The following is a 14,129-nucleotide window of genomic DNA, read 5'->3' on the forward strand; positions in this document are numbered from 1 at the left end:
GGTTAAAGTGTTCTCCTACTGGTTTTTGAGTGTTATGATTCCTGATGTCAGATTTGTGTCCATTAATTCTTTTGCATAAAGACTGTCCAGTTTGGTCAATGTACATACTCCTCCAAATAGTGCAGCTTTGGGCCTGATTCTCATTTACACTGAAGCCACTTTACATCACTGGCAGTGTATGAATTACATTTATATTCACTTTGTCTCCTTTATACTGACAAAGTAGTGTAAAGAGCCTTAGGACAACTGAAAATCAGGCTTGTAATTTTAACTTTCATCTGAAAGCTGTCACGGATCCCCAGGATCTGTGCTACACTCCAGTTTTTGAACAGTCTCTTGGAGGAACCCATTTAGTGTCCGAGACTTCCCAAGTGTCTCATTTCTCCTTCTGTAGACTCCGCAGCCTACTGGGCTCCAGCACACCTGCTTCACACCGTGAGCTCTGCTCAGTGAGTCCAATTTAAAAAGACTGCTGGTAGAGAATAGACTTGTACACTCTTCAGGGACTAATCACGCCAGCTAGTATTTGCAGCAAAACCTCACACCGAGTTTTTCAAAACAAAGTAGAATGTATTATTTAAGTGGTACACAGCACTGGAAGTCCTTAGGTTAGCACAGAGAAATAATGGTCAAGCCACAGTTTACCAGCCAAGCTGTAGTGAACTCCAAAAGAGCTCAGCTTCTTTGAGAGCCCACACTTTGGGCTGATTTCCACCACGGGAAGATCGAAGCTGCTGCAATCGATGAAGCAGGGATCGATTTAGCGGGTCTAATGAAGACCCGCTAAATCGATGGCAGAGCGTTCTCCCATTGTCCCCGGTATTCCAGCTCTCCGAGAGAAAGGTAAGTCGACCGGAGGGCATCTCCCATTGACTCAGTGCAGTGAAGACACGAAGTAAATCGACCTAAGCTACGTCAACTTCCACTACATTATTCACATAGTTGGAGTAGCGTAACTTAAGTCGACTTACCCCAGTAGTGAAGACAAGCCCTTTATTCCCTGCTGGACACTCTGTCCTTTTTTTCCAGGCAGGACCATGCTGAGTTCACAACTCCCCTGGCCAGAGCTTCCCACTGTTGAGTGTCAATAACATGAATCATTGGAGCGTGCATTGTCTCCCTGGACCTTTTGTTGACCTGGGTCAGTTTCAGCCAGTCCCTTAATAATGCTACTCATTCCACCCAAACAGGGAGGTGACACATGCACTTACATCTTTTAGCATAGCCTGAGAGCAAAATTAATCTTCTTCCCCACACTGTGTAGCAATGCAAAGCATAAGAGGAAACTGAGGATTCATAAAAATATTGCAGAAAATTCCCACATCATCACAAACACCAATGCACATCATGACTTTATAGCATGGGTAATCCAACGTTGTAAACAGGCCCAGTGTGCAATTGCACAAAATAAATACTTTTCAAGTAGCTGGAGATTGTCTGATGAGGGGCAGAAACAATGGTCAGCTGATGAAGTCCATTCTGTCAAAACTACTGTAATTCTTAGATCTGATAGAGGAAGCTCTAATAAGATTTTCTAAAATAAATGAAAATAGCAAAACAAAAGGCATTTTGTGCAGGTCGTGATTTGGAGAGACTACACATTTGTGGGATTTTGTCCCCTAAAATTAGTCATGTGGGTTAGATAAGTGCTTATTGCAAAGGGCACTTTTTTTTGTCATCTCTTCACTGTTGAGAGTCTATTTTGCTTTTGAGCCAAACCACACATTTCATATACTGCCGGACTTGCAGCACATAAGTTGACAAGCTGTGCTTACACAGAAGGTAGATACAAATAAATTAAATTATCTTATTGGCTTTATAAGCAGAAAGTATGGAATAATCTGGTTTACAAAATGAAACCTGAAAATCCCACTTTCGTATATTTCTGAGTCTTTGCCTGAGTATGCTGCAAACTTACAAGACATGAGTTACTTATATAGAAATGTCAATTTCCTTTTGATTAGAAGTTGAGCAAAATAGGTCATTCTAATTATTTTCATTGTAGATGAAGGGCCACAGCCTTGGCCCTGGCAGTTTTGAGTTACCTCATTGGTGCAAAACAGCCAGAAAGTTACCCTAAAGGGGCAACCAAGGATGCCAGAGAGCCAGCATTGCCACTGCTCCCTGGCTTCATTTAGGTGGTATGTTGAGGACAAGGCAGAGTGTACAGTGCTCCACTGTATCCTCAGCCAGCACAGCAGTCCTATGGGACCAAATGTAGCTGACAAAATTTAGAGCAGCCATAATAGGCCCAGGATTGAGGGAGTGGAAACCAAGCTTAGATCCACCTTTGCCACACAGCATCCTATACTCTCGTCAGCTCTGTCGACTGTAAACTCTGTCAAACTTAGTAGCTGGACCAAAGTCTTTAATTTAACCATATATTGTATTATTGTAAAAAATATATATATTTACATTTATCTTTTGCAAGGAGGATCTCAAATTTTAGAATGACTTAAACATGTTATATAAATACAATATAATTGCAATTTTTATGTTAGCATCTGGCATCTGCAGTGTACCCCAAAACACTATATAAAGAGAGGATCACATTTGTACCTCAAATGTGTTTCCTGCCTCTTAATCACCTCTATAGGAGCTATGTATAAGTCTGTGGGGGAAGAATGTAGTCAAATAGTGGCAAAGCTAAATAATAGTGGAGGGCTGGATAAATTGGGGTTTGGCACATCAGGAAAAGATATGTTTTCAGATTAGATCTTTAATAAAGTAAAAAGTCAAGGAGACAGAGTAATCAGGCTGGTTGTTCCGGAGAGCAAGAGAGAAACACAAGAAGGTGCTTGTATTAACAGCAGTAAGAATTTGCAGAGAGGAAGCTAGTATTGTGCTGGCAAATGAGAAAGGAGAGTGCTTCAAATGGTAACATCCTTTGCGGTGTTTTAATAAAATCAAGTAAATATTTTCTGCATGGAGCTTCATGGTCTTCCAGAGATGTTTGAAAGAGATTTAAAAGCAAACTTTCTTGAATCCTAGTTGGTAAAATTTATGTATATTTAAAATAAAATGTAGTTTTTATCATGCATACTGCACCTCTATTATAGGGCAAACAGAAAGGCATTTTTGTAGAAATTATATTTAACTGAGAGAAAAGAAAAATATTAATGAAAATGTGGTGAAAAATATTAATGAAAATGATAAATAAATATGTGCTACTTCCTTTAGTGAGCTCCGGAAATAGTCTTCTCCGAGATTTAATGGCTTCCAGTGTTGTGTGTAAACTGGTTATTACCAGAGTAATACCTAGATTTGAAGGTAATTTGTCAAAGAGCTATAGTTCACACACACAAACTTGATGGTTAATATAATGAAAATTGGATTTATTTTAAGATAGCCAGATAACCAGTTTCTGTAATGATAGAAGCCATTTAATTTAATCCAAGTAGAACTTATTTTCTGTTCAAACATCCAGCCTTATACATTGTTCAATGTGAGACCTACCTAGTGGTATCACATGGAATCTCCCATAGGCTACAAGTCAGGAGTCCAAGGCTGGCAAAGGCTATCATCTCTATAATGCAGCTGGTATTTTTCAGGAAGGAAACAGACTGTCTAACATACAAACAGTTCAGCTAGCTTGCCAAGCTTTGGCATGTACTACAGAAACTACAGTACTTCCCTAGCCAGAAGGGAAGACAAAGCAAACTAGGTTAATTGGTGAGAATGGCTGACAAAATGCATAATGTAGCCAAGCTAAAAAAAGAAGTGGACCAAGGAAAAACATACATTGCACATTCAGCCCCCTGCCACGTGACATACATCATATTGTAGCATATAACATGGAAATGCAATTCATGAATATAAACCTGCTACAGAACCTCACTTTATATTTATTTGTATATATTATTATAATTAATTGCCAACTCTTTGTTAATATATAATAGAACCCACAGCCCTTGCTAGGATCAGGGCCTCATTATGCTGCATGCTACGAAAACACAGAGGTACAGCAAACATGGTGATCCCCGCTGATTCCATTGTATATACTAGAGATCTATGTTGGGTTAATAAATTCCAAGGCCAGAACACAGGGTATGGTTACAGAATAGCAGCCATGTTAGTCTGTATCAGCAAAAAGAACAGGAGTACTTGTGGCTTTGTATGGTTAGTATCAATGAGGTCTTCTAGACCATAAGACTCAAATTATTATTATTCCATAGGTATGTATACTGATTACATACTTGTGAGATGCTGATCTCTGTTACACCAGGATAAATCCAGAGTAAGTCCATTAAGGCCAATTAAATTACTCTGAATTTACATTAATGTAAATGAGAAGTGAATATTTTTTGTAATTACACACTGAAATCAGAATCTAGCTATAAATCAGGTAAGTTTTCTTGCCCTGTCAGGTAAATGAAATGAGAATTCGGGGCATCATGTTTGCTGTGGATATATGGATAGTGAGTCTTAAAAACATGGTGTAGAGATTTACAATACTTGTGCATCTAGTGTAAACTACTGTACCTTGCATTTTATTAGCTGTGCAGTATTCTTGTGGCCTTGCTGGCTGAGGCCATTGTATGTCCACATTATTATTGTTAAACTTGCCTTTCAACAAAGTGTACGGACCTTTCCCACATTTCATCTTCTTGATGAGTCGTAGAGCACTGTGTTTGCGTAAGAGACCTTGTCTCTCTTGCATTAGCTGCAGTTATGTCAAGGTGAAATATAATTTGTGTAGCTTCCTAATAGATACAGAAGAATATTAAGTACATTTCCTTTATCACTTGTTACATCCATCGCATCAGAGACATCGACAATGTCATTTATACACAGCCCAGGGGTGCACCATCCCACGGGGAGCACTGGAAGCGACTGTGACACCGAGGGAGCTTGCCTGCTAATTACCCTTTTGTGGGGTACAGCTTGTTTCCCCTGTCAGTCAGTCCCATTCTACCATGGCTGTGCTCCTCCACCTTTTCACACTCACTTTGGCGTGCGCCTCCTGGGAATTAGGAAGGGAGAAGTCCCTGCTCTCCCTTGGCTCCAGGGCTAATTGTGCCTGGCCTTTTTGTAGGATGCGTGGGAATGGGGGAGGTGCGCATGCACACACTCATGTTCATGTTTAATGATTAGGCAGACATTGGCTGAAAATGATTTGGGAACATACTAGGAAGAATATCACTCAGAACTGGGCAGCAAAAGGTGAACAGTTTTCCTGTGTGGCACTATATTAATGCAGCAACGGAGAGAGCTCTTGGTCAGTTGAAACAGATAACACCTGCTAACGCATGAGAATCTATCATAGAGTAGCACATTCACACAATCATTATCCTTTTTATTGCAAGCATTTCCATTAATTGCTGAAGAAATTCATCACCGAGCTCATTGGCCTGTGTCCAAAAGAAAATGTGGAAATTAAGAAGACATTTAGTTTTAGAGTAAAGTTAGAAACTTGAAATTCTGATTTATTCCACACAGAGACAAATACTACCTGACGTTTGCAGAAACAGGTTTGCTGCATTCTTTCTTGGTCTAATCAAAGGTGCTATGATTTAGGAATAAATTAATTGGTCTTCATTTTTTTACAGCAGTACATCTATTTGGCTTAACATGGCAACTGCAGCCTGTAGAAGGGCAGCTCTATGAAAACGGAGTCAGCAAAGGAAGCAGGGCCACAGAGTCCATGGATACCACTTACTCGCCAATTGGAGGGAAAGTGTCTGATAAATCAGAGAAGAAAGGTAGGTGTGAGTATAGGGCAGGGAGGGAGGTTGGGAGTATTTATTCTTTAATGCAATTCAGATTACATATTTGTCGCAGTTTGGCTATTTTTAATTAAGGTTCAATCTCCTCTGTTATAATTTTAAACCAATCAATGGGTCATATTGTGCCACTGATTTTTTTTTTCAAGCAGCCCCCCACCCCCACTAAAATCAATGGATGGCACAAGGTTATTCAGAAAGTGATGCTCATGGAACAAAATATGGGCTTTCATTTTGCAAAACCAGTGATCTGATGAAAGCCAGCTTTGGGATCTTCAGTGCCCATAGCTGGACAGGTCCCCTGTTGGTAACAACCCCCAGTGTGTGGGGTTGAGGGATATGCTGCTATGCAAATGTCTTGATCATCAAAACCAATCTTAGGCAGAATGAAAAAATTCAAGCTGTCCACTGAGAAAAAGACCCAGCTTCCAGATCTTTCTCTTCTCCAAAATACTGTGTGAGTAGTGAAAAGGAAAGGAAAACATGACGATTCCACTCTCGCTTGCCAACCTTCCCGTCTCCCTTCATGTGGAAGGATAGAATTCCTATGCTTGGCTGACCGTGGGTGGTAGACAAAATCTCCTTCTCATGATACTGGCACAGCAAGCGAATGAAGTAGAGAGAGCAAGGGGAAGGAGGAGAAATTGAGGACACTGGGAGAAAAGAAATCGAGATGAAGACAAAGACCAGCCTTTAGGGGTGGTGAAGGGCAGAATCAAACTGAAGTCTTGTCTACACTGCCCTACAGTTTAGTCTATGGGGATGTGAATAGCAGTGTGCACCAAAGTGCGGCGCTGAATTTCTCCCATGTGACTGCTGCGGGTGTGAACTAAAAGGTTCCTAGTTTGCATTAATGTAGTCCTGTTTGAAGAGAGCTACATTAAGGTGAACTAGCAACCTTTTAGTTCACACCTACATTGTCCATGCAGCAGAGTTACGGTGCAGCACTCTGATGCATGCTGCTATTCACCCCCCTGTAATCCGAACTGTAGGGCGGTGTAGACATGCCCTGAGGGCTCTGGCAATTATAGGGAATTCTCTGTCTTTTGTACAAATAGAATAAGTGCCACGGTCTCCTAAATATGAAACGTGATGGGCCACTGTTGTAGCAATCCTTATGAAAGGCTATTACATCCCAGGACAATAGGCTTACAAATCAATGTGGCACAAGTAGAAAGAGACCATAGAAGAAAAACAAGCAAGTGCAGTAATGCACAAGGAGGTGACAATATTGTCATTTCCATTTTTTCTTCAGAATGGATTGATGGTGAATTGCAGTAGTGTATTTGTGCCCTGATTCCACGTGGGAAAGGGCCAAGTTATGTCATATACCTTGTACTTGACTTTATTAAATCACTTATATATATACGTCAGATTTAACAAAAGCTTTTCTGAAGCATTTGGCTTCTCAAGGAGGATTTATAGAAAGGGTTCCCTGTGCAAACAAGTAAAATTACAGCATTACCAATCAGTTAGATGTGGGAGATTATTTATGTCTGTGTGGGGCCGCTCTGTGGTAGGACATAACTGTTCTGAGTATCGTGGAACCACACTATTCCACAGAAGTGGCAAAGCTTAGAAGTGCGCAGCATCTGCTCTGCTTCACAGGAGGGTGTATCAACTAGCTCCACAGCAGTGCTGAGGGGATTTAAACGGTTCTGCCACCTCTTCCCCCTACTTCTTGTTGGGATGGGGCACTGACAGGGAGGATTCCCTACATATGTGGAGACACATGGAAAAAGGCTCCTTGAGCCCAGCTCTACAACTTTTGTGAACTCGTGGGTGTACGTTCCGGTCTGAATATTTTCCACTTCGACCCTTCATTTCCCTCTTTTATTTAAATAGCCATCAGACATCTTATTCACAATGTAGGGCCAAATCCTGCTTGTGCATGTGCTAAGGAGAGGCAGGGGACGTTGGCAGCCCCTTACACTTCAGCAGCATAACAGCTTCTCTACTTAGTGCCCATGAGTTTGCTAGAATGAGGACCTCCCTTTCAGGCTGTTCGGCTCACCAAAGTCATAAATTAAAAGCCATAGCCAGCCCTCAGCCAGCAAGCAGGTATACTGGGCGTGGCAGCATGCACTAACAAGAGACACACAACCTTCTTTATAAGAGAGTGGTGAAGTATCCCAGGCCGCCATCCCTCCCTCCCGTTGTTTGGATGTACGAGCAGCACAGCTTGTCCTCCTTAATCTTACACACCTCCAGCAGAAAAGGATAGTATTTTGTCTGTCAACTTCAATCCTATAGAGATTTCACAGGAATAGATAAAACTGCCAGATATGTAAAATCTCACAATTTCCCATCCCTGAGTGACATTGTGAGATGGTTTGCCAGCCTTTGAGAACGTATATGTTAATTAATCTTGTAATGAAAATCAAATTTGCAAACTGGCAAAGCAGGTTTCTTTAAGGAGGCATTTTGTAACACACTGACCTGTGGCTGGGAGTTAATGTTTTCCAATGGAGCAATGTGATTAAAAACCCAGGCATTCGATTGATGCTGGTACTTGGAGATTGTATGTCTCAGGAATCCATTATAATCAGCATACTGGTACTTTCGTGTGATAATTGGCATCTTGCTGTTCAGATTTTTACTTTCTTGAAGACAGAAGAGACTTGCAATTTAAGAATCTATCTTTTGCATTTATTGTTATGGAACAGTGAAGGATTAAAGCCAATCAGTGAAATTTGGCAGCTATTATGAAAACTCTAAAATATTTAAAATAATGTAATAATATATATTTTGTCTATGAAAAAAATGTTAAGGTGAAAAATGTCACTCAGGACAACTTTAGCAACTAGCATTGACATTTGGAAAGTTTATTTCACTGCATACTTCTAGAAGAAGCAAGAAAACTAAGACAGCAATAGTTTGTGCATACTTTACATTCAGATACTTCCTTATGTGTACAATTGAATGCCTGCTTCGTTCAAAAGAGCTTAGAAAACAATGCTGAGAGATCAGCGGTTATGTGTCTTCCTGTGAAGTAGTAATGATGGTTCAATAAGTAAGAAAACATGGACTTTCTTCAGGCAAGTTTAATCTAAACTAAGACCTCTTCTGCTGAAAGACAATGAGATCTTTTGAGATGTATTGTTTCAAGACTGTCAGCACTGACACACAATTCAACCAAATCTAGTTACATCAAAATTTTTCTGTGCCTAAGTCATAACATTTAGACATATTTAAAACCGTGATATTATACACCTCCAACAAAGAAGCATGTTTGCTTTGGAGAGAGGTAAGGCAGTTACAATATTTTTTAAAGACCATCAACTCTGACCAACAATCCCATTAACTTAAAAAACAGTATTGTGTCCTTGACTTTATAGTTATTGCTCTAAAGCCTTGTAATTGGATATTTTTAATTATCACATGTCAATATCACCAAAACGGTCCTTAGTGCTTTACTTAGCCTAAGGTAACTGCTTGCAAAGAGACATTAAGATCTGATATCTCTCAAGTCCTTGAAATGGGTGAGAGGTTTTCTTTTATTATACATTAGCCAAAGAGAAACATTTTATTTTATTATACAGTAGCCAAAGAGAGACTTATGTATGTTTTTCTCCTCATTTGATTCCTGATCACACTAGAAAGCTTGAGTTCATTTTCAAAACTCAAAATTCAAGAATTTGTTTGCTAGAGGAAACTGAAAAAAAAAATAGGCTGAACTCCTCCCCCCAAAAAATTGTTAAAGAACCAGTTTGAAATTATTATAATTTAAAGTAACATATTTACTTTAAATTACTTAGATGACTTGCATCTGAAGAAGTGGGTATTCACCCACGAAAGCTCATGCTGCAGAACGTCTGTTAGTCTATAAGGTGCCACAGGATTCTTTGTTGCTTATATTTACTTGTGAATTCTTAGAGAACTCATTCTGTACCCTACGAATAGGTGCTCTACGTTTGGGGAGGATACATGTGTTATTTATTCCTTACTCAAATAGGTCCTACTTCCCATTCTGGTGACTCAAAGCAGCCATAAAGCCGGTAGATCCAGCATTCTGAGAAATTCCCCTGCCTAGCAAATTATGTGTCTCCTCATTCAGAATGTTGTGTACTGCCTACACTTGTTAAAGTCCATGTAGGATCTCATCAAGGATCCTTATACTATTAATGTATTCTGGAAATAGCTGGCCGCAGTTTTACTAGTCCCGTTTTCTTTTTTTAGGAAGCCATTTACAGTATTCCATATGCATTATAAAGGGTGAGATTCCTATTTCATTCTAGTTGTTCATCCTTTTCCCTCATGTCGATGCTTTATTGGGTGAGGTGATACAGAAAAGGAATGGGCTACTGAGTTCAGTCTCATGCTGTTAAATCATCCTAATAACATAGGACCCTTTCCTGCTTCTGCTGAGGTATGTGAGAGTTTTGCAATTTTTGCAATTCACTTTGATGGTTTCAGGATTGGGTCCATGGTTTGCAACATGTCAAGATGCTAACTGTTGGCAAGCTAAAAAGAACCTAAAGGAGTGATACAAGCCAACAAAGCATGCCAATTCATACTCGGTTTGAAATTGCCTCTTTTGTTCCTCCCCAAATATTTCAGCTCACCAATTCAAGAGTTCATGTACTATGATGTCTGAAAATGTACTGCCTGCATAATGACAAGATGCCAAATATCGCGTTAGATATAATGCCTGTCTCTGTCCTCATGTCCTCCTGTGTTGTATACATCAACTACAAACCATTACCTTTAGCAACAATGTTCTTCTTTATTTTTCAGACTGGATTAGCAATATTATAGTAAATTTGTTAGGAATAGTGATTAGGAGAAATCCTGATTTATACTTCAGCTTTCACTGACCAGTCCTGATAGTCTATTCACTGTTTTCAATACTGTCCATTTGTATACCTTATATTGTACCTGCCAGGCTGTGGTCTGGAATAATTGACCGAAGGAGATACCCCAAGTGTATTCTATCAGTGCGTACTCAGTTGAAAGGCATCCTCAGTTTTTGTGTGGCCTAATTTCTGTATGCAAAGACTTTCATTTTTCCCGGTTACATAGAGTCTCCTCTGCAATCATTAAAATCTACTGAAGTTTCCTGGAGAAAAGTGCTCTACAGTGCGTAGCTGTAAATCTTGCTTGCAAATTAATTCATTGGTGGATTAACTGAATAATAATTAGCTAATTTCCAACATATTAATACTACTTAATAATTACCTATTATTACCTACCTAGCTATTATTTTCACACTTTGTGAATATGACAAGTGATTGTTTTCTTTGTTTCTGGAAAATCAGTGTTTCAGAAAGGACGGGCCATAGACACAGGAGAAGTTGACATTGGAGCACAAGTTATGCAGACCATCCCACCAGGTTTATTCTGGCGTTTTCAGATTACTATCCATCACCCGGTGTACCTGAAGTTTAACATTTCACTTGCAAAGGACTCTCTTCTGGGAATTTATGGTAGAAGAAACATTCCTCCCACTCATACTCAGGTAATTAATAATAATACCAGCAAGTCTATTGTGCTTTACACTTTCAGAGAGCTTCAGTATCGGCATTAATATTCACAATGCTTTTATAAAGGAGGGAGAGAGATATTAACCTTTCCATCCTTCCCCTCTTCAGCCATATTTACAGATTCTGGGCTCTTCTAAGCAAAAGGACAATGTAGGGGTGTTAGCAGTGCTTATCACCCTAAAGTGAGTGGGGAGGGGACAAGGCATAATCCTGTTCCCCCTCTGCACCAACCAGCAGAGGGAAGGACATACTGTAAAACACCTCCTTGATCCACCACTGGAGCAGTATGATGCTGTGCCTACGTGTTAAATAAAATCTATATAGCTTTAATCTTGTTCAGAGTTGAGTCCCTAGTATTTAGTTAACTTCCTCATGCACATCCAACAATGCAAACTGCTCATGTGGTTAGCGTAAAAGAGAAAAGCCAAAAAGGTATTCTAACTTCTAATAATAATGTTACTTCTAAATGTTTACTGTTAGCTAGGACTTTGCAAGAGGAAACCTAGCCATGCCGGAAGAACCTGATTCATCACTGTTCGTACTGAAATATTGTGTAGTCTTAATATATTTGGAATATTAAGTTAACATTTCTGAAGTATAATTAAATCATATCTCATCTGTGATGTAGCAGGATCACAGTTTATGGGACATATTTCAAATACATGTATTTTATGCCCAAATATATTTAATGCTAGCATTTCCTTAAATTAAATGTTGTTAGTAGATAATTAATGGATTTGATCTCAGAGGTGCTGAACACCCACAGCTCTGATTGTCTTTAACTGGAGTTGTGACGGAAAATCGGGCCCCCGAATACCTACAAATATTTAAACTATTTTATATTTCCATTAAACGGGAATTTTTAGAAAGTTTTCATCTTTTCAGATGTACTGAAGGCCTGACCAGCGCCCACTGAAGTCAACTGGATCTGGTCCTAAAACTGTCAATGGCTACTCCAATAAATGTTACCAATTTTTCTATAACAAGAAATAGATTTCATCTGTATTAACAAAACCGACCACAAAGAAAGAGAAATATAGAGACATCTAAATATTTAGTATTTTTAAAGGCCAATCATTTTCACACCTGGGTGCCAAAAGTTAGGCTTCAAAATCCATATTTTGGCTCTTAAATCATACAGGTGCCTAACTTAAGCAATAAAGTTTGAAAATGTCAGATCTACCCCCATTACACAGGTGTAATTCTGGAGTTAATTTATTGGCTTCAATTGAGAGAGTCTGGATTTACACGGGTATAACAGATCAGGATTTATCTGTAATAACATCTATTTAGAATGAAGAATGGAAGCTTAACAGAGTTGTGCAACTGCTACCCACATTAGTGAACACTTAATCAAGCAGTCCCTTTGAGGGTAACCCTTTCTGACTGAGACATTCACAGTAGATTTGTCTGGTTTAAAACACTCTAAAAATTCTCTAGTTGGATAATTTTTGCCATTATTATTTCAGTTTGATTTTGTAAAACTGATGGATGGAAAACAGTTAATTAAACAGGAACCAAGGAACTCAGAGGAGTCTCAGCATGCTCCTAGGAATTTGATCTTAACATCCCTGCAAGAGACAGGTTTCATTGAATATATGGATCAAGGAGCTTGGCACATGGCATTTTACAATGATGGAAAGAAAATGGAGCAAGTATTTTTATTAACTACAGCAATTGGTAAGAACAATTACTCTGCCATTCCTATTCTGGTTGTTATGTTAAAAAGCTGCATTTGAAAAGGAATTATTGAGCCTGATTTCCAATCTGATTTAAACAGATTTTACTTTGTTTTGATTACATTGACTTCAGTGTGTTTACTTCTCATTTACACCAGGGAAAGGGGAGAATCATGCCTCACATTAAAAATGGATATTATGAATTAATTAAGCCTTAACTTTTGGTATACCTTAAAATCATTATATACTAATGCTGAATGTCTACATATTTTCTGGGGCTTTTAATCTGTTGCAAGAAATTAGAGGAAATGGCTGTGCTCCCTGTGTATGTGGCACACACTCACTTGAAAAAAAAAAGGCGTTGTATGATGTTCTTCTTGTCTAGTAGGCAAGAGTTAATTAGGAAACTGTGCCCAGCAATATGCTGACATTATTGATAAGGATGGGGTGCGTACATAACAAAGAACCAGAGGAAGCCATTTGGCTTGGTTCCATTGAAAACATAAGAAGGCAGGGAGGTGGGCTGCAGGAAGTGTTTGCTAAACAGAAAAAAGCAATAGAAAAAAGAATGCTAATTTTGTGGGGTTATTATAAATAATGGAGAGTAAAGAGAAAGCATAGTATTTTAATAGTTTAAAAAACTGAACCGCTTTCTGTTAGAGACACTATGTACTGTTGTTATTCAGCTAATTAAAAAGATTCAAAAAGTACAAGATTTGCTCAGTAAGAAAAATATAAAACAGTTTTTGCACCCTTTTTGTCAACCATACAGTGCCACTCTTTGGTACACAAATATCTACCTGCAGTAGGCAACTATCTGAAGATACTCTGTGTTGTCCTTTTGGTGAATCTGCCTGCAGTTCATCTTTTTTAGTTCATTAAAGAGGGGCCATTGTATTACTAACTTTAGCTATTGTTGGTGAGCAGTTCCCACAAATAGGGTCTATTACTCAAAGTTTAATTTAAGGTACAGTACTTTAGTATTTCCAGCAGTCTTGCTTTGCTATAAGACTTTAACCAATTTGCCCTTTAGTTAACCTGTTCAACCATATGTTTAGCAAGATGTCTTTACCAGTAATGGACATGCCATCTGCTCTCTAACAATTAGGTTCTATTTTTACTTGATGCTAAAGACCTTCATGTATGGGCCTGGGGAAAGTGCCATTCAAACACAAAGATTATCAAGGACTTCACTCAAAGTAATCAGAAAGGCAATAAGGAATTGTAATGGTGAATTTAGTCTG

The 14,129-nt window shown here is 38.9% G+C and overlaps 1 protein-coding gene across 16 annotated transcripts in view; it reads left to right on the forward strand.

The window, feature by feature from the left end:
* Positions 1-14,129, forward strand: part of TENM1 (teneurin transmembrane protein 1) — a 697,978-nt gene that overhangs the window by 505,965 nt on the left and 177,884 nt on the right. For 15 of the 16 annotated variants that reach the window (XM_039487530.1, XM_039487526.1, XM_039487540.1 and 12 more), the window contains 3 exons: positions 5,550-5,702; positions 10,982-11,181; positions 12,676-12,886. In XM_039487530.1, the coding sequence (XP_039343464.1) occupies positions 5,550-5,702; positions 10,982-11,181; positions 12,676-12,886 (564 nt within the window). The remainder of the gene's footprint in view (positions 1-5,549; positions 5,703-10,981; positions 11,182-12,675; positions 12,887-14,129) is intronic. The other variant, XM_039487539.1, reaches the window with a different exon arrangement.

This window comes from Mauremys reevesii, linkage group 9 (genome assembly GCF_016161935.1).
Source record: "Mauremys reevesii isolate NIE-2019 linkage group 9, ASM1616193v1, whole genome shotgun sequence".
NCBI lineage: Eukaryota > Metazoa > Chordata > Testudines > Geoemydidae > Mauremys > Mauremys reevesii.